Raw genomic sequence first — 27,809 nt, 5'->3', positions numbered from 1 at the left:
GATATTTTCACCTGTGAGAATGAAACTTGTTTTAATATTATTACAGTCTTCATCATTATTTCTGCTCATCATGAATAATGGATCTTCAACACACTCATTCATGTTCCCAAAACAAAGGTCACTTCATGTTCAGGCAGCCATCTATTACAAGAAATGTCCTTACCTAAACAGTTTTCAAACTGTTTTGTATCAGTTCTCTACTAATAAATACAAAAAAAAAGGATACAATATGAACTATTACAGATTAAGCAAAACAGAAAAAACCTTTTAAGATCACTGACAATTTTTTAAAGTTTCAAAATTTTAAAAGTGATACCATCAAGGTATCAAGTTCTATACATAAAAAAATCAGTGTTTTTTTTATGTCAGACAACTTGAATTCCAAAACAAAATTTTAAACAATGATTCTGGCTTTTATCAACTCTTCTAAATGTGAAAAGATATCAGCTGTTGGCAAAAATAAATACTGGCTCTCCATCACCTGAAGAAAAGAAGTAAAGGAAAAAGTTTCTCTATTCATTTACGGGTTTAGCAAAATCTTTTGCCATTAAACAGATACATTATTTAACCCATTTTTGTAGAATGGCAACTGGTAGAGCTACTGCCCTCAAATAAAACAGCTAATCTTAAAACAGCTAATCTAAAAGTAGGTTAAAAGACAGCTTATGTACAGAATTTCTTAAAATTAAGGCAATGCTATTTTTAAGCCAAACTTAACATAATTGTTTTGCTTTTTCTCTAGACAATACAGAATGACATTCCAAATTGCATCCAGTGTCTTTTCTGGATACAGCATTCCAATTTTATGACCATGCAGGAGTATCAGGTTGGCTAAATACAAACATTTCAAGTCCTCTGGGAGTAAGCTGAAGATATCGTAACTACGTTCTTTACTTTATAAGCAAAAGATTTTTGGTACAAGTAACTAACTATGTTTAAATATTTGAAATCAGAACATTTCACACATACCCTTTGTTCTTAACACATGCATTCTTCAAGTGAATGTAGTTAGATGGAAATATGCCCTGAAAAATAAAAAAGTTTAGGTAAAAAATGCCCCCTTACATGAGTCTGGCATTCCATTTACTATCATTCAATATGAAATGCATACTGAATTCAAAGCCCTCCAAATAATTAGCAAAAAACACACACAAGGAAAGAATGCAATAAATACTCAGTATAGCTCTAACAGGAATGAAAATGCCATACTCAGTAGAGTTTAAAATCTTCAACACTTCTGAAAATTAGAAGATAAAAAGCACATAGAACATGAAGAAAATTGTTGAGAGCTCCCTTATGGCAGACTGTTTTATTCATTATTCCTACCTTGATAAGAAACAGAACAGCTGTGGGGGATACTGTCTTATCAACCACATCTTAAAAATAAGGATTTTCAGACAGGGATTTTTAAAATTACGCAGAGTAAATGAAGTTAACAATATTCAATAAAAACAAAGTCAAGTAAATAAAGAAAATCAAAATGGAGCCTAATTTGGTGGGTACTCTGCCTGCAGTGCACAGGAACGTTGTGGTAGATGCCTGTCACAAAGCCTGTGTCTGTGCACAGCAAAGGAGCAGCCCTTTCCCAGTTGTTTAAGGGCTCTCCACCATTCTGGCAAACACTCAGCATTGCTGCAACAGTCCCACTCCCTTACAACACACTGGCCTGCACAAATCAGAACAAACAACATGAAGCAAGCCCCAAGCCTCTGGCTGGGAAGATAATACACCACAGCTCTTGCAGTGAGAGAAAATGCATAGATGGGCTCTTCATAATAAGCACAGCTGCACACAGCTTTCCTTTGTGATGATGGTGTCCCATTTTCTTTTTACACAACCATTAGACCTCCAAGAAAACCAAATCTACTGTGTAGAGGCAACTATCCTTTTAAATGCTCCTACTCCTCTGCAGTGCAGAGTAGTTCAGGGCAGCATCTCCCAAGGACAGTAGGACATACAGCCTGCAGGTGTAACAGTGTGTCAGGGATGCAGATGCACCCTTGCTGCACACCAGCTGCCACAAGTAACTTCTTCCAGTCAAAGCTGGCAGAATAACAAGGGAAGAATCTTGACAGAGCACTACCAATAACAAGAGGAGGTACAAGATGCTCTTATGACTTTACTCTTGGAGAGACTCCCTTCAAAAATCCAAATCAGAAAACTGTTTTCATTCTCACTAGGAAAACAGAGAATTTATATCTCATCTTTTCACACATCAAGTCATGTTTAGAAAACCTATTCATAACTTCCATCACAGATTTGACAGACCACAAAGCAAGACTGACAGCAAGCATGTGGTGAGAATTGCAATAAAAGACACAAAAGATGCAATAACAAACCACAACTGCTCATGTCATATAAATCAAACTAATATACAACAATGAGGTCAAAGTAGTAAATATCAATTTGATTCTGTAGCTAAATTTACTGTTTGAATTGACCTTCTGTATAAAGAAAGGAAATTTATGTGATTAGAGACCATAGGCCTTGGCACAAAAGACCAACAACTTGATATGAGCCCCTAGAAACTTTTCAAAATTATTGTACATATGCTTTTTTTGCAGCTGAAGAATCTTGGAAATGAGGACGGAAAAAGAAGAGCAAAGCTTACAATGCAGGTTAACGGATCAACAGATAATTTAAGACCTTTCTTTCCCAAAAAAAACAAAATCTGTACAATTTCAGAGGCAAGACAACAGGAGAGATCAAGAAAATAGAAAGACAAGGCTAATAAAGCTTAAATATACAACATGAACAGACACTGAAATACATATTTCAGTAGCTTTTCATGTCTGAATGTAGAAGAAATAAATCAGTGAAGTCTGGTTTAGAATATTATGCTACTATGGAAACCAAAGACTGCACATCAAAGAAAACCAAAAGGAACCATATATTTTACATGGAAACACATATGTTTTATTCAATTGATACTCTGCATGTGGCTCCTATACTAGCCGTCTCCACTGGCTGCTCTAAATTAATTCATAGCATCAAGAAAAACCAGCACAGTTTAACCAACTTTTCCAACAGTGTTTACAATTTGTATTCTCAGTAGTCTTTTCCCTTCAACTTAGCTTCCTCTGAGTGGAAAGTCTAAAATTTGGAAATGAAAGAAAATTCACCACAGCGCTGGATTTGTAAAGTGCATTATCGTAGTGCATAGAAGCATTTCAGAAGGGTAATCCATGTCCAAATCTAATTAAAGTAGTATCAGTAATATACTTAACACTAAGCTCTGGTTTTCTTTTAAGAGTAAATATCATACACTTTCAAGCAGATTATTAATTTTTAAAAAGTAAATATACATTTTTGCCCAAGAATGCAAAATTGCAATTGACCTTTACCTTAAGATTGGGGTTTTTTAAGGCAAATCCTCTGTACCACCCTGTGAAGAAAGCACATTTTCCTTTTTAAAGAGTGCAAATCATTTACATATGTAAAACAGATTTCATCTTTCCCTTTTGGACAGATATAACAATTCCACAGTGCTGTCAGGCTATATTAATTTAAAAGATTTTCCACACAGTGAAAGGTATTTCATTTAAACCAGTTCATATTTGGATGACTTCATTCACACCATTTCAGCATTACTCTTTAACCCCGTACCCCTAAATGTTTCTAACAATGTAACCTAAGTAAATTCTGCACTGAACACCACAATGGTCAAAACAGAAATAGTTTCTTACTAACTCAAAATATTTACAAATAATTTCTGGGCTTCAGGTTCTACATCTATCAACCACAATGCTATATAAAACTCATAATATACCTGATTCAACAGAACAGATCCTATGCCTTCGGAAAGAACATTTCTTACAAGGTTAGCAATATATAAACTTGATATTATATTACAAAAAAAACCCACCTATATGATACCAAATTATAAAAAAATGATTAAAATTTATTTTAAAAATCAATGTGTTGATTTTTAAGTGTTAAGGAGGCAGATTATGAAAAGAAAATGCAACATTATTTCTCTGACACTAGCAACAGACATTTGCTAAAATTTTATTTGCATTCTCTAACACAAAATGGAGGTAGAAGAGAATGCTTACACTGCTTTAAGATTTTTAAGTTGTGTTGAATTGATTTGAAAATGTCTTGATGACAGCCAGATTTCCCTCAGAAATACCAAGAAAGCAGAAGAATCATGAGAGCCTTCCTTCCTATTACAACTCTTATCTGTAAGTGTTTATTAAACAGAAAGATTGAATAAAAATGAATGTACTGCAAATTAATTATTTTAGAGATTAGAGCTCACTGGAACTGTAGAAAAAATTATGATGGCAAAATGTATTATATTATTGACTTCAAAAATGTGTTACCTTAACAAAATAAATTAATATTAATGGCCTTCACACCATCAATACACAAAGCTTGATTTTCACTGGAATCAGCTGTGAACTCACCATCACATTTCTCTAATATTTGAACGGTGTCTCCAATCTCCAATGATAGGCCATGTGGGACTGTCCCTCGAAAACCAGCAATTACTGAAAAATATAACATGCTTCAATTATTCACAACATTAAAATTTAAATTATTCCTATTGTTAAAAAAGTAGTATATTACCATGAGAAGTTACATGTTAGAATGAACAGGCTTATTCAAATGTAATAAGCTGTGAAAAAAGTAAAAAAAAAAAGAATCATTAAGTTACCTTTATGGGCAGAAAATTCAAAAAACGGGACTCAGAAATAAACCTAAACACAGCCTTATGATACATGAATGGAAAGCTTGTACTAGAGAACACTATTAGCTACTATAAGTACCCCAAAGGACAGAAAGTGTTTTATTCCAAATGCTTACACTAACAGGCATCAGACCTCAGAATTTTGCGAGCTGAAAGTGCCAATATGTGCCAATATTTTTGTTGCCATCCATACCACTCACACACTATGAAAAGAAAACCTTATTTCACATTTACTTAATGGATGCTATAGACCCAACACTCCATATAATCCCAAATGTGAAGAAATGGTTAGGGGGTGGAGACCACTAAAGCATGTTGTTCACTCCAATACATCAACTGCACACTAAGCTTCCCCTGCAGCTTCACCAAAGCCATTGAAGGGAGGTCATGAGCTCAGGCTAGCACAAGAGCTACAGAAATGGAGCTGGAGTTAAAACATGCTTCAGAAATAAAACTTCAGGCAGTGATGTTCCCAGATACATACAGTGGCCAAATATTAAGTCTTATATTGTTAATTATGAAACAATAGAAAGCTATTTTTTCACTCTGAATCAAAACAGAATACCCAAAAGCCACTCCAAGAATTCACTCCTAAAAATGCCAAAAATCCATGCTAGATAGCAATCCAGCTATTCAATCCTGTTCTTTCTGTACTTGAAATGCCGAATTAAAATATTGCTTAATTCAGGCCACAAGACCAAGCAATAGTGCTTTTGATTCTCTGTATTGTAATCTTCTTGCAGAGCTGAATTTTGAAGTGGAAGAGGAAAACAGCCTACCTACCAGGACATGATGCACAAAAAGACTTTGTAGCCTAACATCAGTCTTACTGCTGTCAAATACCTACCCATCTAGACAGGAAACCCCAAATCTCATAGGGAAAAAAAAGAAATCCCACTGAGAGGCATGACAAGAAAATGTCACATAAAAAAGCCAGAAAGATATGCATATATGCAAGGACATATATACACTCTTGCCTGCTGTTGGAAGTCTACCCTGCCACAAGCAGACACTACACTCAAACACAACATAACCTGTCATCCACCATCTGTGCCTGCCACATTGTTCATCAAAGGCAGCAGGAGAGATTCTGTCAGCAACCACAGAAACTGAAAATTCATTTGTGAATCCTCAGAAGAAAGTTTCAGATTTTAAGAGTAAACCAACAGGATATGGTTTATGCTATAGGACAGCACATTTTAAAATGCACAAAAAGTACTCTTTTGCCAAATTCCTCTTCAGAATTTGAAGACTTCAAAACTCACTGTATTCAGTTATCACTTCACTCATAAGAAAATTACCACTGTGCTTCACCCACAGTCTTTATATCTGAAAAAGTCCTGTGAGATTATATTCCTGGACAGTCCCTAAAATTTTGATACAACATGAGACCAGTATTTATAGTATTGATCCTACTCAAGAATGTGTATTTAATCAATCTCTATTTGTCTTGGTGCTACTCCCACTCTTCAAGTTTTTTACACTGAACTGAATACTGTGAGATATACAGCATGAAATAAAAAGCTACTTTGGTTCCACACCATGATCAAGTGCACCATTTTTAAAGCAGCTTAGTAGCAAGACAGCATTAGTACAGTAAGAAAGTTTTTCTAAGAGTTGAAAAATCCTAGAATTTTGCAGTTAATTATTTTTAAAAGATCTGAAAATTAAAACAGTTTATTAACTATGAAGAAATAAACATAAGAAGCAAACTCCCTGAATATCAATGTGATATACATCTAAATTCTGCTGTGGCATTGGAATGACAGAAGCCACTCTAGTCACCTTTCTAGTTTGAAAGAAGTAAAATTTAAATATGAAACCTGCCAAAATAGCATGTACAGCAACCAAAATAAATTAAGGAATTAACTGAAGAAGTATGCAAAACCAAACTAAACCCTCATCTGTTATTACAGTTATGAGTTGTCTTATTTTTAAACTCTATTGAATAAAAAAAAGACAGTAATTTTCTCCTTATGAGCCAAGATATCCTGTCACATTGTTATGATTTTACTTTTCTGTGACATTTAGTTTTTATTACTTAGTTACTAGAGTTGTTAAAGATATTTTTCTTTTTCTCTTCTCTTTTTTTTTTAAGTTTAAAAACAACTTTCAGGACAGAAAAAGATTGAAATCTGACACTGTGTAGAAAATAGCTAGAAATCATTTTAGAGCATGAATGAAGAACAAAAGAACATGAAGAACAAAATTATACCCCGAAATATCTTCTAGAAAGGTGGCCTGCAGAGTACTAGAAAAAGAAAGAAGGAAATGAGGTCATCATTTTTACCTCTAAGCACATTTACCTGACACACTTGAAAAACTCTCCCTGTATTCTTGTGGTGTAAGGTCAGGCTCAAAACAAGTAGCCTGTGGTGTTTAGCAGTGTCAATCAAAGTAAAATAAAGAGCATTGCAGAGCAGCAGAGGATTTAATGTAAAGCACAGGGACTCACAGATAAACTTACAAATGTTGACACAGCCAACTTTGTAACAATCAAGTCATTCTACTGAAGTTGGTCTGAGACAGAAGGTGGCCATCATTTTCAACTCAACTGCTAAAAACAGATGAGGGCCAAAGAACTCAACAAATTTTTTTTGCCTCGGTCTTCAATGGCATCCCAGAATCCTGGGGGAATTGACTGATGTGGGAACAGACTATTTACAAAAGCATGCAGCAATACGACAATGGGAATGGTTTCAAACTGAAGGAGGGTAAGTTTAGCATGCATAATAGAAAAAAATTATTTACTGTGAGGGTGGTGAGGCACTGGAACAGATTGTCTGGGGAAGTTATAGATGTGGATTCCTGTGAACACTTCAGGTTTTGGATGGAGCTCTGAGCAACTTATTCTAGTGAAAGTGTCCCTGCCCACAGCAGGGGAATTGAAACAATGATTTTTAAGGTCCCTTCCAATCCTTCTATGATTCTGTAGATTCTTCAGAACTCTATAGAATCTTTAGATTCATCTCTTCTGTGATTCATATCTTTTCAGTTTATCTGTGCTGTATATACATAAGTAGTCTACAGGGAGGATTAAAATTAAGGCATGGAAGGAGGTAGCTGCTGTTCCACCAGAGAAGATCCCAGGGTTCAGCTAGGACATGGAGTTCTTAATCAAGCCATAATATAAATTTCATGTACTAAATGCCTCACCCTTTTCTCCAATGACCACATCGTTCTGCAAAAGCAGATGCTCTTTAATTCTTTCTTCTAGTAGCAGTAAGTATATAATTAATCACTCTGCAGTGACCATGGCTTAAGGTGTTCCCAACCTAAGAGCAGTACATATTTATCATACTCATAGAACCAGACTTTTTTATATACAGCATTTGCTGACCCACATGCATCATATATGTCCCATTCAATTCTTCTAACAATAGCTGTTGAAAGAGAGTATCACTTTCTCTCTCTTCATTGTAAGTGTATACCAGAGACCTTGGAAAGGAAGATGGACAGGAGAAGAAAAATCTACTCTGAGTACAGGTCATTTACCAATACCTGCAGTCTTTGCAGATGGATAGTCACATGCTATGTATCAAAACCACATCTAGATATATTTTTTTGTCATTGTAGCAGCTGAAGGTCATATAAATGTCCTTTTCAAGCACATGACAGTGATTGATGTCCTCTTCAATCACCTCTCAGCCAAAGGAGAAACATGGAACTCCACAATAAAAGTTTGTAGCAGGATATGTGCTCAGAAATATTTTAGAAGCTGTGTTCAAATACTGCAGCCAGCTGGCATTATTAAACATTTTCTGTCTGCCAAAGGGTGCTCAGAGAATAAAAAAGCAAGACAACAGCACAGGATATAAAAATCCTAATCTATACAGAAGGTGAAATAATACAATGAGAACTATAGTGACATGCAATATTAAAGCAACTTCAGTTTTGGTTTGCTCCTAAGTTCAGCTTCTCAAAACAAAATTCATCTTTGTGCTCTCATTCAAAATCTCTGGTTGGATGTGCTCACTGTTGGACAGTTTTACATATGAAAGTGCCTGCTGTGTGAAAAGATCTGTCCAAGCCCAAGGTCCTAAACTAAGTGGGGGGTTTTGGTGCAGCTTCTGCTCATTTAGAGTGCTGATAGCATTGCTGTTCTAAAAACTAAAACAATCTATTTTTCTGCTTGCAACTAGCATATAGTTAGCATTATAAAGAGGATTTGAGACACTTGGAGTAAGCTGGTTTCATGGCTGGCTTGACTTTATGTTTAGGAGATGAAAATGTCTTCCCACAAAGGGTGCAGAATGACATGGTGCTCAACATGCCCTCATCACAAGTTAGAATTACAATCAACACCACAAAAGGAGACACACATTACATTCAGTTCTGGATTGAGTGGCAGGACATACACCCCCATATACAAAGGGATGAAAAGAAGTCATATCTACAGCAACTGCTCAATGTTCAAAAATGAGCACTTGTAGGACAAAAGCATATTTGGGTTCCACATCATTATGTGGAACAGTCCTTCAACTGAAGAAAGAAGAGTGGGGAAAAGATGTGAGGTAGAAGAACATATATTACTTTAATAATTAATTATTGCTTAGCCATATTCTGCATGCAAAATACTTGAGTGAAAAATAGACTCTAGTTCAAATGCCCTAAGTCATGATGCCCCAATTAAGAGAGGTGGCATTTAAAGCACGCAGAAATGTGGTAAGTACACACTAGATGATCAGATTTGAATGGTGGTAACACTGTGTCAGAGGGACTGGCTTTGACAGGGAACAAGATTCTCTGATAGAAAAGGAATTGATTAGCTTGCAACAGGGGTGGTTGGCCCACTTCAAAGTTTTGCTTGGGGTTATATTCTTAAAATTTTTATGCCTGAAATAACTGGAGATCTGCATATAAGAACTAATGAGGCAGACACTGTTGTTCTTTTCCTCCTAACAGTTGGCCAGAAGCTATTATTGATTCCAGATATTATCAGCTATAATTGAAATCAGGTCCTCTTGGTAGCAAAAGCAATTTTTAAAGTTTTTATTCTGGGCCTTTCTCTTAAGAGATTAAGACTTTCAGGAACAACTATTTCAAGGGGTTTTGCTTCTGTTCAACAGTTGAAAATAAAATAAAATCTAACAAATGAAATTCGGATGTTTCTAACAATATGAAGATACTATATTGGTTAAAACAGTCAATATTGTATTTGACTTGATGATGGAAAGGTTTTTAGTTTTTTGATGAGAAATGACATGTATATATTACCTTTGAGGAAGGTTCTGATTCAGTGGTCCTTTTGCAGAAATATAAAGACTATATTTTGATATGGCCTTATCCATAGTAAATACAACAGATATCTGTCACTGTGAGCAGCTGCAGAAAGTGCAACATCATTTTCACGACAGCCATTATTAAAAAAGAATAAAAATCTGTCAACAACTCTCCTGACATACTGTTTGTAAGTTCATGTCTGAAGCTGTTGACCACTGGCAAGCAATGCAAGCATCCAGCAGAACAACTCCCAGCATATTGTGGCATAGGGGTCTCCTGAGCCAGACATGGCATTTCTGTGTTTATCAACTATGGATGCATTTTTCTTCTATGGAATTTCCTAACTAGAATTTATATGCATCATAATATCAGTGTCCACAGTAAACTTTTCAGTTTAAGTATGCCCATGCAAGAGAAAGTCTTCCTTTCATTTCACAGTGCCCTTGCTCTTGTGGGAAAGTTTGAATATGAAATCTCTTGTTACCCTCTCTGCTGTACTGCTTTCAGGATGAAGCCCTTTCCTCCTCAAAAGAAGCTGAAGAACCTTTTCAGGTTTCAAAATAGGTTAGGATTACTAGCAGCAGAAACACATGGAGGCATGCAGCTTTCCTAATGCCAAATGACCAGAGCTGACTGTAAAAGGTCATCACGTGCATTGAGCTTTGCCTACATATGAATTGATCTGGATGGAGCAGAACTATAGCACAGCTACATGCTCATGTTTCTAATACACAAGTTAATTTGGGCATCTGTTCATAATGCATTGTGCTGCCTACAGCCACACCAGGAGGATTGCTGCAAACCAGCAACAAGCTAATGAAGACAGTGACAGAAAAGAGAGAGGGAGTGGGGTGGGGAATCGATTTAATCTCCTTTCAATAAACACAATATACACAAATGTTAGTTTCAATAACAAAAGTGATCCTTAAATCTCTTGCAGATTACCAAGGATAAACACTTTCAAATTTGTATTGAAATAAAAGAATGTGAGTTCTCTTGTCTGTGTAAACCACAATTAAAAGGATCAAATGCACAGTTCAGATAATGACAGCTCAGTGTGACTTTTGAATATCTCAAGTGCTGCTCACATGCAGCAGTCAGTTTTCTTAAGAGATGAGAGCTTACATGGAATTTTCCTACCACAAATATTTATTGAATAGCTATTCATGAAAATATGTCGAGGCACATAAAAAATAATAAAAAAAAACTTTGCATCAATGTCCAAGCATTGAAAATACTGTATAAAGTAGAATAGATATAGAAAAATAGTTTTCAATTGCCTGTAAAACAAAAATCTGGAATTCCTACTGCTAATAGCACTGCCTACCTGTACAGATAAGGCAAATACCAAGTCTGAAATACACAAAGGACATGGAGCTGAAGCAGATTTTCTTCCCTCCTGTGCACAGCTCAACATTTGAATTCAGCAAGGTAATCACTTTCAAATCCCTGATTACAATGCTGCCAAAACCTATAGGACAACTCTAACACAGATAATCAGTTTAATGTGAATGTCTGAATGCTTGTCAAAGCTCTCTTCATCCTGCATCTCAGTTACAGGCAGGCATGTTATAATGATGATGGCTTGATCAGTTCTCCCAATATCTGCAAATGATTTTGTTCACTCTTTGCTTTGGGTACCTTAGGAATTAAGACTATATATTACAACAGAGCACTGTAAGTAACAATAGATGATACCTATTTGGTATTGAGAATGGCTGTCCATCTAGAACACCAAAGCTGCAATAATTAAGCATGCACGAACAGTGTCTCTGTCCTCACAGGTATGAGATTTTATCAATTGTTTTCTTTCTTCTATCAAATTTCTCATTAAGCCCTTTATATTCCTTTAAATCCTGCTTGATATATTTTTAAGTCTATATCTTGTCTCTGCTAAAAGCATTTATGCATTGGTTCTGGAGCAAGAAATTTAAAAGTCAAAAGAAAATAAAACAAAAAGTCTTTACATGTCCAGAAAATCTAGTACAACTTACGAGTTTATGAATAAACAACATAACTCTTCCCATTAATTTGGTCAGGAATGTCCTTTACAGAGAAGGAATGTCAATGCAAAACCCATCATAGACGTCATAGAAGAAGACAAGTTGCACTCCATACTAACAGGTGTAGTCTTCATGCATTTAATCAAATTCTGATAAAGGAACTAGTCTGCAACCAGTTCAACCAGTTCGTCTCACTTGGATTCTTTACTGTAAAGTTAGAGATGCAGTATCAATGCTTTAAGACTGCTATGTTAAATGAGAAGGATTAAATGTGAATTTTCTTTTATTACTTGGAAACAGCAACAACTAAAAAATCCAGCTAGTAGAAAGGAGTAAGTGAAAAAAAGTAGGTTATGTTCAGAAGACATTATCTGTAAGAACAACCTATTTTAGCTAAAAATAATGACATCTTTTATTAAGGCTAAGTACTTCCAAAGTTCTAATAATTATTAAACTTTGTTAAGGAACTGCCTTAATTATTAATATCATGATCAAGGAAAAGAGTTACAACTATTTACTTGAAAAAATATTTATGTTTCATTCATAACCTCCGGGGAAATAATTTCTGAGCAAAATCAAATAAACCAGCAAGGGGTTTTCTAACTTCCTGTAAGTGTCAGGTACAATAAAGAGGGGTGATGAGAGAACATAGCCACAAGCTGTATCAGGGGAGGTTCAGGTTAGCATTCAAGAGGAATTTCATTACAGAAAGGGTTGTTAAACATTGAAAAAGACTGCCCAGGGAAGTGATGGAGTCCCCATACCTAGAGGTATTCAAAAGATTACTGGACACAGCACTTACTGCTCTGACCCAGTTGACAGGGATGATTGACCAAAGGTTGGACTTGATAATTGTAGAGATCTTTTCCAACCAAAAGGATTCTGTGATGTATCCACAATGCAAGTGCATCATCTGAGGCCTACCAAAGCCAACAAAGCTGCAAATGCCAGATCTCACAGAAACTCTCCAGTACATTTTGTACTTCATTAAAGCCCACCAAAACCTCCAAAAACTTAAGAGATGGAAAGTTGCACATTGTTTCAAAAGCAGATCTATGGTGTAATTTTGTATCTGCCAGAGGGTTTGCTGGCTACATGTCATATCCCTACAAAGCCTGCAGAAACTGAAGCAGAAAATTGAAAGCCTCACATGATTATAAACAGAGCAGTTATCTTCTAGAAAACAGTTAAATTTTTCCAGAATAATAGGATGACAATTATTTCAAAGAAGGCCTAGAATACAAGAGTATGTGCTTACAAATGAATGCTGAATAATAATGTCAGAGCAGTGGGTATGGTCCAAAGTCTAATAACTACACATTTCTCTATTCTCCTCTTTCCTCCCAAAAAGCATTCTAATACAACATGCTTCTCTGAACTCAGGAGAAATAAATTTGGAACCCTGAACAAACCTTAAGTAGCACCATGCAAACTCAAGCTCAGAAAAGCGATAATCTTATGGACTGCCAAAAAAAAAAAAAAAAAAAAAAAAAAAAGACAACCACTGTGCAAGCTGCAAGAATCACTCAAGAGAAGCACCCAAGAAGAACATGGTTAGACAAAAGTGCAGCAGTTCAAAAACTCCATGTGCTTGCTTATCAAAGACTTCAGTAAATGAGACTGGCTTCCTCTTAAAATTGGGAGCACTGTTTGTTCCCACTCAAGTAATAAATAGCATTCCAGGAAACCAAGAAAACCATAGCATAAATTTTCTTCACTAATACAACAGGACACCCTTCCTCCACCAACAAGTTGGTCTGTTAATTGTCCATAGAGATTAAACACTTTCCATGTATTGCATGCTGTCTTGTATTTCCTTTGGAAGAGCAGGGTTTAATTCTGTATTTGACCTGCCATCAGTGGAAAACAATTAAATAAAACGAAAACCAAACACACTAGAAAACTCAAACACACACACAAAACCAAACACAAAACATACAAAAAATCAACACAGCCTGCAATTTTCATTGGCATTGTTTTTCAGCTTGTCTGGTATTGTATTTCGGGTGAGTTTCAGTCTTGTATTAAGTTGCATTTCTCTGATCTTCAACCATATAATTATAAATGCATTTCAAGTACTTTCTTTTTACCAATAAGACTTCTGTTTACTTTGACTTTAGCCTTCATGCAATGTTCTTTGTGGCATTTTATAACTAAATAAATGATTCTGCTTTTCTAAGCCATGAGCCTTAACCATATTGCTACTTACAAAGGACACTTATTAAATATAATTTTTTTGCTGCACTTCAAAAATTATTGCAGTATGGTATTTTTCAGAAACACAACAAATACTTATCAACTGATGCAATATGCAAACTGTGCAATTTAGGTAACACAAAAAATAAACTGGAATTGTGAGCTTCTGTAGCCTGTCCCACAAATCAGCCAATTCTCTGTAAATAAAAATATCAGAAAATCTCCTTAAAGAAAGGAGAATTTCACAAGGTGTGGAATTAAGTGCAGCTAAGGAAGATGATTACAAATCACTTACAAGTACCCTGGCATATGCTCTTTTATCTTAAATGAGGCATAACTTTCTTGATCCAGTGTAATTGAGAGGCATTTCAAATACTTTGGAACACAGCTATAAGGACTAGTAAAGCAAAACTACTTCCTCCTGTGAAAATCCTCAGAGACAGCTGAATGCAAGTTTAAACATCCCACTCTGGGTTTAAGCTGGTTTATTAGGTTTAATGGTTGGAAATCACCACTGCACTTTTCAGCCTGATTTCAACAGCTGAGCCAGCAGAATTGAGTGTATTTAACCCTGCAGGGTTTCATCACTAATCCATAATCTCTGTAAAGTTAAAACTTCAGGGATATTTAAAGAAATCCTACAATTATTTTTAAATGTGTGACCAAATAGAAATGTAACAAGTGCATACACTTTTTTCCCTTGCTCAAAGCTCAAAAAATATTACCCAGATGTATTTCAACAGTGTTTCTGTGGCACAGTGCACTTTCAAAAATCCAAGGGTAGGCTCTTCTTGGAAAGTCAGAACCTTCACTTTCTGCTCATTCTTGCTTAAGAATAGTACCTATTATTCCAAAATTAAGGGTGAAGAGAGTTTAGGTTCAATTGGCAACTGTTTATAAATGCACAAAAGAATATGAGAAAAATGTATCGGAAAAGTATATGCAACCACTTAAGATAATGAAGGTTGCTGACTTGCTGACAAGGGGGAAATTCTGTTTTATGCAATGGGGGAAGGAAGTATATAAACAGTCCTTTTTAAAGGTTTGTACTATGATACTATGATTCATTGAGTCATCTGAACTTTTTTTTTTTTTTTTTTTTTTTTTTTTTTTTTTTTTTGGTAAGAGTATTTCAAGAGACAAGATAGTTCCTTTGGTTTTTAGCACCTTGGAAGAGTCACTAAAAATCCCTGCCATTGTAACAGTTCTATCCTTCCTCTAGATTTGGCATAGAATTGGCATAGAATCCTAGGAATACATTCAAATACCACAAGTGCAGACAAACATGAAAAATAATTATGTTGTTCTAAGAAATTAGTACCACAAGACACACACTATCATCTGGAACCATAAAATACTTCCTGAGTTAAACTAATCACAGTTTTGACAAGCAACTAGGCAGTGCCAGGCAAGCCAGACAGAGGGACTTTTTGTCTTTAAGTATTAAGGCATTTTTCAACCCTTCTCCAGTTGAAAGAACATACAGAAATCTTTTCTGAAACTTAAACACAAAAACTCTCTTTTGTACCTAAGAAAAATTGGCAAAGACAGGTAAAAAGATTTTTGTGTCAACCCACTGTCTGCCAGCAGGTTAGGAACAATGCTGAAAGAAGCTAACACAAATTAAGGAGATTTGCAATCTATCCACTTGGCCACTGTCCACGCCATTAAACCAGATGCCACGTGCTCGTTTTGCACTGAATCAAGCTACAAAACTCACAGAGTTAAAGAAGACACTGCCAAACTTCACTTGAATGTGGCATAGACAAGGCAGGGAATGAAGGGAAGTGAAAAAGTAAGGCAAGGCCTTCTGCAAAGTGCAGAGCTTCCTCCCAAGGAGGCACCATTCCCAGGGAGGGACAGCAAACAAACTGAAAATCCAGGGCTACACTTGGCCACAGTGCCATCACACCACATATCATCACAGACACCTGACAGAGTTAATACACTGATTTAAAAGCATTACTTTTCATAAATACTGTGAGCTTTTAATCTACAATTAATAGCCTCCAAATAGAATAACATAGACTTCATAGGATTTATCCAGGAGCTAAAATAAGGAAAAGAAAAAAACTGTATTTTTCTCCCATGCTTGAAAAGACCTTCTGAAACAAGAATATGAAACTCATGCAGACATTAGTATCTTGATTCAGCTTGCTAGTTTTTCAGTGTCTGTACTCCACCAAGCAGTTTCTGATCCCAACTTCAGCTTCAGTAGCAAAATACAGGTGTTGAACATTAGTAAATTAGACAAACAGTTTACTGCAAAGTTGGTTTGGAAAGTGAATGAAACAAACCCTTAGGACTGGTAAGATGAACATTATGTGGCATACCTACTATACAGAGATTTTTTCTTTTTAAAGAAAAGACTTTCAAAGACACTGAAAAAAATAATTTCCTGAGAGGGAAACCAAATGGCAAAATTAAATATGGTTAATCACAAAGATATTTAAAAACAGTAACTTTCCTTAGTCTAAGCTGACTTTAGAATAACTGTATAATTTGGTGTTTCTGCATTATTCTCCTCCCCTCTCTCAAGAAATCTTTTGCCCAAGAACTCTGAATTTAAGTAGACAAGAGATAGATAGATAAATAGATAGACAGATAGACAGACAGAGTCATCTAGACTGTGCACAAGTTCATAGGACCCAAGGACATTCATCTGTGGGTCCTGATCTTTAAGATCCATTCCAACCCTTAACATCCTGTGATTCTATGACATATTGAACCCCTGGAGCACTATACATGAACAAACACTGTTTGGATTTGATTCAGCCATTCGATTTGATCCACATTATAATCCCACTCAATAATTAAAACAATTACAGGTGTGTAAATAATCAACAACACACCTAGCATGCAATGGGCGTACTTTTCCTAACAGCAAATTGAAGGGACCAAATCAAATAAAAATGTAATACTTTCTTGCAGAAATAAAGTAGGAATAAAAAGAGCAGGAAGGGATTTGCAGTACACGATACAGTTAAACTTGAGGAGGAAAAGTAAAGTAAGAGGCACATCAAAACTTGCAACTTGCTTTTAATTTCCTTAAACAATTTCAACTCACTTATTAAAAATATTATATTTATTAACTGTAAAATTACCATCCAAATTAAAAGGAACTCCTGTTCCTACTTCACTAGGATTGCTTAAAAGGTCAGCCAACAATCACTGCTGGGCTTGGACCGAAATTCATTACTTCCAGCCAGCAGTAATGTTAATGGCTATGATAATTGCAGTCATTGGTGATTTGGTTACTCGTTGTGCCAGAAAGAGATACCATTATGTGACCAACATAATCCTACCTAATCCTTGAAGGCTGGCATATAAACCACAGAGGTGTCACAAAAAGGAAATTATATATGAGCAAAATCAATGAAGTGCTATGATTTTTCATACTTGTTTTCTAAAAGGCATGGAAATTAGATTATTTAACACTTTCAGTTTCCAAAAAGGATGGGAGATGTCAAGTGAGCCAAAACAGAATATTCTTCCTCAAATACATCTTGTGAAATTTGCAGCCTTTGCATTTCAGCTGGATTAGAAGAAAGAAAACACACTATGAATTTTATTCGGGAATACCCCTACCAATATTTTTCCTTTTCTGAAAGTTTATTTTCATCTTAAGTCTATAATTTTTATTTTACTGTTTAAATTCCTTACCTTTCCTTTGTCTATTTAAGGACTGAAAAAAACCCACCAACACTGGCATATAGAATGATCAAGTAGTGATGGACAAATTAGAATTAAATTAAAGATAACTTTAAGTTGTGCCTTTGTAAAAGCAGCACAGTAGTACCTGGGACACAGAAAGGATGTGACCTTAAATGTGAAGACTGGTCACTGCAAATACTAAACTGATCAATGAATTATTGTACTGTAGGGCAAGTGCATTCCAAAGACTAAAATATAATCCTAACCATTCAACCTTCCAACTTGCTTTGCCCAAAACGTTTGTTTTTTTGAACATACTCCATCAGGAGCAGGGATTTACATTAAACATTCAGGGTTGACCTGGTTTCATCAAAGTTAGCCCTATTTAAAACTTTTCTGGCTAGGACTAGGAAGTGGAATTGGGTGACAGGACAAGGGTGTTCTGAGTTTCCTGGTTTGGGGTAGATTTTTCTCCTTCAGTAATTCTTAAAATATATCTAATTTGTTCCAAAAGTATTGAAAAATAAAAGGTCTCTGATTTTAGCAATACAAAAGCTAACCCAAAGTATAGCAGAGCAAAAACTGGAACAGTTCAGACAGATGTATTTTATCTTATTCCTTATTACTTTAGGATAGTAGTAAATGAGAAAAAAGCTCTCCAGTTTTGTCTCCTTCCTTATTAAAACCCTGATTTACACCTTTGGAAGCATATATTGCAATTTAGCAGTTCATACTTAATTTTTTTAACTATAGAATTACTAATGAAAAGGAACGAATAATTTATGCTTTTCAAAACTATGAATTATTTATAAACTACAAGACAGGACCCATGTAGAATCATATATTCTGATTCCTACTGAAGTAGCTTGAAATAGCAGCAGTAGTGGAAAAATAGCCACTATTAGAATCATAGAATCACTTAGCTTGAAAGGGACCCTTAGGATTGGGTCCAACCATAAAATAACACTACAATGCATCCATATATACAATACTGCACCCATTTCTCAGTAGGCACATTAACTCCTGCCTACTTATGACACAAAACTCTCTAATCTTAAATTTGTTATCAAGAAAGTTCTTTCCGAGTAATTTTGATGTCTCTGCAAGACACTACACTCTGTCATACAGTCACAAAATCCAAATGTCAGAGTGGCTACGGGTTCATGTATGTGGTTTTCACTCTTGTCATATTTCCAGTATACATAAGATGACAAAAATAAAAACAACTACCAGACTTTGACAAAGCTGTGGTGACAAGAAGAATATTCTGGCAATGACCTATAACATTGTGGCACAGGACAAATGTTTCCAGTTGAGTTTGCCCTGGAATTCGTAAGGCTGCCACTGGGAGGATGGTACAAAACCTGTAGCTGCAATATTTTGTTTGATATAAGTTAGAAACTTAAAACCATGAAAACAAGATGGTATTCTCTTACATAACAAACAAAATAAGAATTATAAAAAAGCCCTCAAACAACAACAAACAAATGAAAACCCAAGAATCAAAAAAATTAAGGAGTAACAAAAAATCAAGGAAAATCAAAATAAAATCAAGGGAAAGGAATCAAGGAATTCATCAGAGGCTTGTGATGAGAAACTGTGCATTATTCCCAGTAAAACAAAGTGGCAACATAAACACAAGTGCTGAAACTACCGTATCCTGTAATAGGGAATTCACTGAAATTCCTAATCTCATCATAAGACTCTAAAGTAGGTCACAGTGAGCTTAAAAATTGACAGAAAGCAAAGAATAAGGGGTAATAGTATGCAAATCACCTTCTTTGCAAAGTTCATACTTCTTCCCCCACCCCCCTTGATTTTGACAAAGCCTCAAATAGAAAAGGATCCATTGTCTCTGAAAATAGAAGAATATTTATGAACACATTCATAAAAACATGTATTAATGACAAATCATGTGGGTTCTAATTGATCTAGAATTCCTTTAGTAATTGTTTTTTCTTAATTACTGATTTACATCTGGTCAGTGCTATCTTAAATGTTCTGATTAGAAGATATTAAAAAGATCAACCACATGATTCAGAAATCCTAGTTGAAAATATACACATAATTATAAAAACCTTTTTTTCCCCCACAGAATTATACTCTCACAACTCAGGAGAATTTCGTCTTACTTTTGCACAGAAGTGTATTAGAACAAACGTCAAATAAATTTTGTTCTTTTGAAAAGAGGAAAACAACAGTTATTTCTTTATGAGCAACAATTTTAAGTAAACATTGTGCAACCAAATTTATCTTAACATTCTGAAAATTATATCTTTTGGTAAAACAAAGAAAAAATTAACCAAGAATGAAAAATGTCTTCCAAGTGTCTGGCTTTATTACGTAACAAACTGTAATCATGTTTTTCAGTACTTAATATGCTTAATACTTAGTAATTAAGTGATATTTGTCTCCTCCCTATGTCTAACAAGTTAACTTGGACTAAATTCAGGATATCAGAAGCTCAAAACAGTTTTCTTTGATGCAAGGAAAGGTCCACGCTTGATGATTAACTTCTCCCCTATAAGTAAAATTCTTAGGAGCAGCTCCAAAATCACATTATTAAATCTGAGACATATTCTGATGGACAACTAGCAGCTAGAGATTTTGTTTCCAGCTCAAAGTTTCAGATTTCATCCTGCGAATAAATCATTGCACTCATGATATCTTTAGTTAAAAGTGTAATGCTACTGCACCAGCCCTGCATTTAATACAGCATATCTGTCTTATTCTACATTATTATACTCAATAAATAATCTACGTCCTGCCAAACAATGCTTTTTCTTTATTTATTTACACCTTGTTTTAAAAACATTTTCAGACTGCAGTACTTTACACTGGCAGGACTTCGATAGAGAAAGGACAAAACATAAGTGGTTATAGTAGGGGAAATGATGCTGGATACAATACAGTGATCTGGTGGAACCATGTGTGTTAAAATTTGAGTTTTGTTCTCTAGATTTAAAGAGCCCCAGTACAATACTTGTATTTATTGTCAATATACAGTCATGTTTTTCAAATGTCTGCTTTGTAATCAAGGTAGTTGCATATAAGGAGATCCTTCAAACCCAAATTTTACTTAAGGTGTTGGAATTTCCTAAAATCATTTTATGAGATTTTAAATATTCAGTTAATCAACTGCCACAGTTTAGAGTATCTGTCTATCCCTGCCCAGGTTAAAGCACAAGTACTTTATCAATAAAAGGTTGGTGACGTGTCTGCAAACTGACTTTTGGGTGGCCAGTGGGAATGAAGAATCATTAAACTTCAATAATTTCTATGAAAACCAGACTATGTCTGTTGTAAAGAGAAAATACTCCAAGACATAATAAATTATTAATGCAAATTCTTCCAAATCTTGGTTTCAGGTGAGCTGAAGTGGAGAGATTTGAAAGAAGCCACAAAAGGAAGAGTTGAGGAATTTAAAGAAGTTGCAGAAAGGTTCTACAGAAGAGAGAATGATGGATGCTTAGGAAGGAGGTTTTCAAACACTCCAGTGTAGGCCAAAGGAAGCCAGCATCAGAGAAGTTAGAAAACTGAGGCAGGAAGGAAATGTTAAAATATTTCACCTGTGAGAAATGGAACAATTATGTGAGAAATCTTTTGGGAACATACATATTCTTAAATATTGTTAGTATCCTTTCAATAGAGCCTTTGCCTAGAGAGGCAACCATAATTATTCAGTGCCAGCAGAATGGTTGGACCAGCATCTTTTCAGGACAGAATTCTTCTGAGAATCTAAGTGGTCCATCAAATAAGAGATGGCCCCAGGACTTGCTTTCATGAAAAAGCAGAATACAGATAACCCACACGAGGCAAGTGCAGCTGAAACTCTGGATGAATCCACCATAACAAAAGAAACTCTAAGGCTGTCATTCTGAAGTGACATCCAATAATGTTAACACAAGCCTACAGCTCTCACACAGTTGGATTTTGGTATTATTCAGACAGAATGTTAACTGCTGCCATAAAGGAAACTGCAAAGGACCTTAAATCTGAGACAAAAGGAGAGGTGCCAAATTCAGAAATGCTGAAAAAAAAGCATTTTGGTTTTGGCTTCTCAGACTTTTTACCCCCCAAAAAATTAGCAAGTGTTGACATTGATGAGGGAGTTTTGGGGGGTCTTGTTTTTTTGTTTTTTTTTTTTTTTAATAATATTGTCATTTGTTCTCAGAGAATGGGACTAAGACCAGAAGAATCATACCATATAGGCCATTAAACAAGGAGCAGATTGTTGTGATTTCTGGGTTCATTGATCATTTCAAAGGTGAATGCCCCTTCTGACCAGGCACCAGCATCCCTTCCTATTTCAAAACATTATTTATGTCTGTTTTGGCAGAGGCTAAAATAAAATACAGTCACCATTTCATATTTGACAGATTTCAGTATGAAGAGATTTTATAGTAATTACTGTGCATGAAAGCCTCAGTGTTGCAATTTATTTTGACAAAAGCACTGCAATAAACAAAAAAATTGGTGATTAAGGGACACTACAAAAGTTTGCAAGTCCTAATAGTCAATGAACTTGTTAGTTTACATTGTACAAAGCTAAAATTTAATAGCAAGCAACAAACTAACCTAAAGGATCTGTATTTACAAAAATAGATGAATTAAGGAGATTAATTAACATTATGATGTATCAGAGAAAGTAAAGTGTCAAGATGAGAAGGGAAGAAAAATTATTTAAAAGGTAAGAAATAATGTTTCTAGAAGAAAACTAATTAGAAGCTAATTTATCACACTGCAACTACCTACTATCCTGAGGGGGTTTCTGACAAGCTAGAAGGGGAAAACCAAAGAAATGCTCTGAAACAGATCTAGGGCAGTATTCTAGGTCAGTATGCCGAGAGCAGCAGCACTGCAGAGGGCTGAGCAGCAGCAGCACTGCAGCCTCACAGCTGCCCCTGCGTGTTGCTATGGGCACAAATCCCACTAAGGACTCATCCTCCAAACCCCAAAGACTCATCTTCCCAACACGGCTGCAATAAAAGTGTTATTTTGGAGGAAAACTTAAGCGATGCTGTGAGCAATGTGAAGGAGAGTTGTAGCTAAGATCCTCCTCTCCATGAGCTGGGAAGCACTTGCTAAGCCCTGTGAGTTGCTGCTTTTTGAGCACATGGGGAAAAGTGCCCGCAGGTGGGACAAGGCTTCACTCTGATGGCTTGAGCCCACCGTGATGAGCCTCCTGCCATCATCCTCAGCAGCCAGCAGAGCCCTTTGTCCTGCTTTAACACTGGTGGTGGGACTTGAGCATCTCCTTTCAAAACAGGCAATTAAAAAAACAAGGCAAATTAAGTATTTCAGAAAGAGAGCCTAGGTAACTGTGACTTAAAAGACTGTTTTAGGATACAAGGAAGTAATAACAACAACAAAAGAATATCAAACAAATCAACAGTTCCCCAACAATCAAAAAAAACCCCCACACACAAAACATCCCCACAAACCCCAGCCACCAACACAAGATTTGCATTAGTTTCTCAATCCCAAAGGATGACAATTCATTTCTTCATTTACCTCCCCCATACCCTTTTCTAAGCATGTGTTAAATAATTTCACCACATTACACTATATTTTAAACTCAAGACGACTGAACAAATTATACTGCCACAAATATAACTGCCAAAGTTAGGTAATTCCAAACTGCTTTTTGTTCCAAACTGAAAAAAAATGCAGTTTATCCTACTGATCAGGGTAGACATGCTCAAGTAAATTACAAATATCTACATCCCAGAATAAACATTCCGGCAATATCTGAAGTAGCAATTACAAAATAACTACCTACTTCATTTTAAAGGAGAAAAGGACCTCAACTAGTATCTACAAAGGTATTTATTATGCAACAAGACTTCAGTTAAAACAAGCCCAAAGAAATGGTTCTAACATCTAGAAGGCCCTAGTCAACAGCTCAATATGCATAGCGCAGGAGTCCAGAGAGATTTGGTTTTGTTTATAAAAATATATAAAACAGCTAAATTAAAATACATTAAAGAGATTAATTAAAACACAGCTTTAAAAGTTCAGAAAGGAAAAGTAGGAATCTGAAGCAAACCCAGGAGTGGCTGCTCATTAACTTGAATTGAGCTCAAAGTGTTTGTTTATCCTTAAATTCAGTGTTTGAATAGATAGTCAAAAATGTGAGTCTCTAAAATTAATAGTTTCATTCATCTGACAGACCTGCAACAAAGCATCATTCTGAGTTACTATACCTGGAACAGAAGGCATGGTCACATGTCACAGTCAAAGCAGCCTGTGTGAGATCCAGCTACCAACTGGCAAATTGATAAAGTATTTAGTATTCTCAAATTATTTAACCAGTATTTTTTCTTATAACTATTGCTTAGGGATACATGATGGTTTTGGCTACAGTTTTTCATCCAGCTGTATTACATTTGAACAAACATTCTGGGAGTCTGCCATATCATTTCATGTAAGAGACAGAAACATGAGGATACCGTAGGCAAAACAAGTTATTTTGCTTCCTAATTTCCAGCTGTGGCATACTGTTAGTCTCTCAATTTAATATTTATACCATATCCAGGACCAATCTTCTAAGTCTGCAGACCCAAGTGAAATATGGAAAGTGAGCCTCCACAGTAATAAAGAGAACTTTGCAAGCTATTTGCTTATATTCATAACAGTTCGTATGGGGCTGTGTTTTGGATTAGTGCTGAAAACTGTGGGGATAACACAGGGATGTTTTAGCAATTGCTGAGCAGAGTTTACCCAGAATCAAGGCCTTGAGGCTGGGAGTGCACAAGGACTTGGGAGAGGCAGAGCTGGGGCACACTTGGCATTGCAGCCACTGGTGCTCACATGTTGCAGAAGTAAAGCTCCTATAAAATGCAACTTTAAATAAGCCTCTTTTTTATTCTTACTTATTAAACCGACATAAGTATTCCTGTCAAAGTCCTACTTAAATATCTTACATCCCCTTTAGTTACTAGTAAATGAGGCTGCAGCTATTGAGATAACAATCCATCTAATGCTCAGAACCAAAAAATTGGGGAACCCCTCCCTTAATAACTACCTTATTCTTGAAACACAGAGTTCCTCCACTGCATAGCAAAGTACCAAGAAATCAAACATGGATACAAACCTAAACTATTTCTTAAGGATTAAGGATTTCAGGACTTGAAGTCCTCCAGTCTCTGCCAGAAAATAGAGAGATTTGAGATCTGGCAAGAGAACACCATTAAGAGTCACTAATAAGCATCATAATTGCATGAAATTCAGCAGTTATTATCTATCCTGTAAACCATACAATCCATTCCACATGCTGATCTTGATTATCACAAGACCTACACAAACATGTAGTACAAACACCTATCAAACACACGCACTCAAGATACCCTCAGGAATAAAGAAATATAACTGAGGTAGAAAGCAAGAGTTCAAAAAGTAGAAGATCAGACTGTACAATTATCATAAACAATTAGCAGAGAAACAAAAACAGACATGCCTATTTAAAACACAAAACTACATGGAAGTACAAAGGGGCTTTCTTCACTTCTTAAAATTTATTAAAGGCTTCTGCAAAACAGCAATGAGGATAAGCATATTAGCTCAAACCTCAGAACTTACTGCATACACAGCACAATCTGTTACAAAACTAGAAATACAGATCAGCAAATGTTTATCTGCAGCTTAAACATACAAGTATCAGCTTAGAACAGAAGATTTCTTTTATAACAGGTTGACACCTCCTCTCTGATTTTATTAACTATGTCTTGTGTTAATGAGGAGGGTTGCATGCATTTTTTCCACTTACCAATCTAGCTTTCTGATGAAAACTTTTTATTATTCTAGAGTTCAGTACTTTTCATCTCTTTAAAATGTATGGTTACTCCAATGTGACCATAAAAGCATTCTTTGCCTTAGTTTCTTCTTCTGGTTACTTTTGTCATAGTCTTTACAAACTTTTAAAGGGTAGTGCTTGTGGGACATTCAACGGTTATGGATACACCACATCAGTGACACCAGGAAAGGTAGGAGAGAGGAGGTTAAAATAGAAGCTAAAGAGGGGAAAAGTTACAAAGGAGACGAATGAGATAGATTCCTTCTCCTTTTGAAATTCTAGAATCTTTATATCTGGCTTTTGAAAGGATATAAGGAGAAACTGTCACAATAAAACAAGACAGCAGTGCAAGAGGTTGCTCAGGAAGGTTGTGCAGTCTCCCATACTGTTTTCAAGGGTACCAACCAGACAGTATGCTGAGTAACCTGGGCTCATCTCAAAACTGATGCTGCTTCAACTACAAACATGGACTAGAGACTTCCTGAGGTCCCTTCCACCCTGAATATGCTGCAATTTATTCTGAGTTCCCAAGCTGAGTTTGTGAATACATTTCTAAATCATGCATGAAAAGGGTAAAAGAAACCCAAAACAAACAAACAAGTAAATTCTGAAGAACCCTTTTACTATGATTACAGACTTCCTATCTGTTGTCATGTTCAGAAGCAACATTAAGGGTAATCTGTTTGATCTTCAAAAGAAGGAAGAAAAATCTCTTATTCAGTATTCCTACAAAATCCTGTTTCCTTTAAAAGCTATGTTATTATACATTTTGTACCCAGTTCAGATGAAACTACAGTGAATATAACTTGCATTTAAATGAATACAAACTTGTCCAGATAAAGCCTAAAGCTCTTCTGCTCTTCAGAGCAGTCATTTGCCTGAGCCCTGCTCTCAAACAAAGAAAGGTGAATTTCTGATGAATTACGAGAATCAACAGCACTCCCATGTTTTGCTCATGTCCATCTATCTGATTTCTAAACACTGCTGTTAGTGACAGAATTGTTATATCTGTCGTTTTGGATACCAACAGCCTAACTATTGAAGGCCACCTAGGAAATCTTAAAGCTATGTCCAAAGCAACACACAACACCTTCCCCTCCATGTTAAATCAAAATATGAATGGTTTGCAGAGGATAAGAGTTAAAGACAACATACAAGCTATTTGGATCTGCACTTTACTGCGCATACTGCAACAAAATATAGACATATATTGCACATCAAATTAGGAAGATGTTCATAAAAATTATAATAATAAATAGTGACAACTACATTTTTTTCAAGTATGGTACATCCTGAACTAGCACAAAACAAGCATAAACACAGCCTTATTGTGGAAAAAATAGTCCCTAAAAATCAGAGAAATGGACAAAAATCACTGCTCTATTAAAAATAGAACAGTGAATGACAAATTCTAACAAGTAGAGCTAGAACCAGACATCTGGACTTTAGATTTCAGTTTTTCATTACAACCAAACAGAACCACCTTTCACCTCACTTTTCCATAGTTAAAAGTGTACTAAAATAAAAGTAACAAAAGAAGAGACTGTATCTATTACCTCAAAGGGGAGTATGGGAGAAAATACATTAAAAGAACACCTATCCCTCAAAAACCATCAACAGAACAAAGTATCAAACATATACAATGCCCGAAAAGCAGAAGGTCCTTTACTTTTGCACTTATAAGCTACATATAAATATATGTATCGTTTTAGCAATGGGCTGGAGTCTCAGAAATTGAGACAGTAAGACAACAAACTTATTCACTAGGAGACTGATGAAAAATAGTCCCATTAAGTAACATGTTGCATTCAATTTTGACTCCCTTTAAAACAAGCAAACCCAAACATGAAAAACTACTCCAATTTCCAACAACCCCACCATCACCATCACACAATCATCAAGTTGTATCGATGAAAACATACAAACAAAAATCAACAATAGTAAAAAGGTATTTCCCAAAAAGCTGGATATTGAGCAGCTGAACCCCTCTGTAGAAACCACAAAGAATGGTGCATCTTAAATTCCTACAGTTCTATACAGAGCGGGCTGTTACATTGCCCAGAAGTCAAGCTGAAGAAGGACAAAAAAAAGCAAGTCTTAGTTTCTCTTCTACCCAAATTACTCCTCAATGAAGAATTTACATCTTAAGTTTCTATTTTAAATGAACCATAGTTAGGAAGAAAAGTTATCTATGGGGTCACTAATGAATTCTTCTACCAATGAAAATAGTATATCTTGCAATACA

At 35.6% G+C, this 27,809-nt stretch overlaps 1 protein-coding gene across 4 annotated transcripts in view; it reads right to left on the bottom strand.

Annotated features, from left to right (window-relative positions):
• DOCK4 (dedicator of cytokinesis 4) overlaps nt 1-27,809 on the bottom strand; it is a 220,588-nt gene that overhangs the window by 136,865 nt on the left and 55,914 nt on the right. For all 4 annotated transcript variants that reach the window (XM_021545259.4, XM_021545261.4, XM_021545262.4 and 1 more), the window contains exons 2-4: nt 4,410-4,493; nt 3,345-3,385; nt 970-1,025 (exon numbers count right to left, since the gene is read on the bottom strand). In XM_021545259.4, coding sequence (XP_021400934.1) covers nt 970-1,025; nt 3,345-3,385; nt 4,410-4,493 — 181 coding nt within the window. The remainder of the gene's footprint in view (nt 1-969; nt 1,026-3,344; nt 3,386-4,409; nt 4,494-27,809) is intronic.

Source organism: Lonchura striata, chromosome 1A, assembly GCF_050655825.1.
Source record: "Lonchura striata isolate lonStrDom1 chromosome 1A, ASM5065582v1, whole genome shotgun sequence".
Classification (NCBI taxonomy): Eukaryota; Metazoa; Chordata; class Aves; order Passeriformes; family Estrildidae; genus Lonchura; species Lonchura striata.
This window is presented reverse-complemented; position numbering and strand designations above follow the sequence as displayed.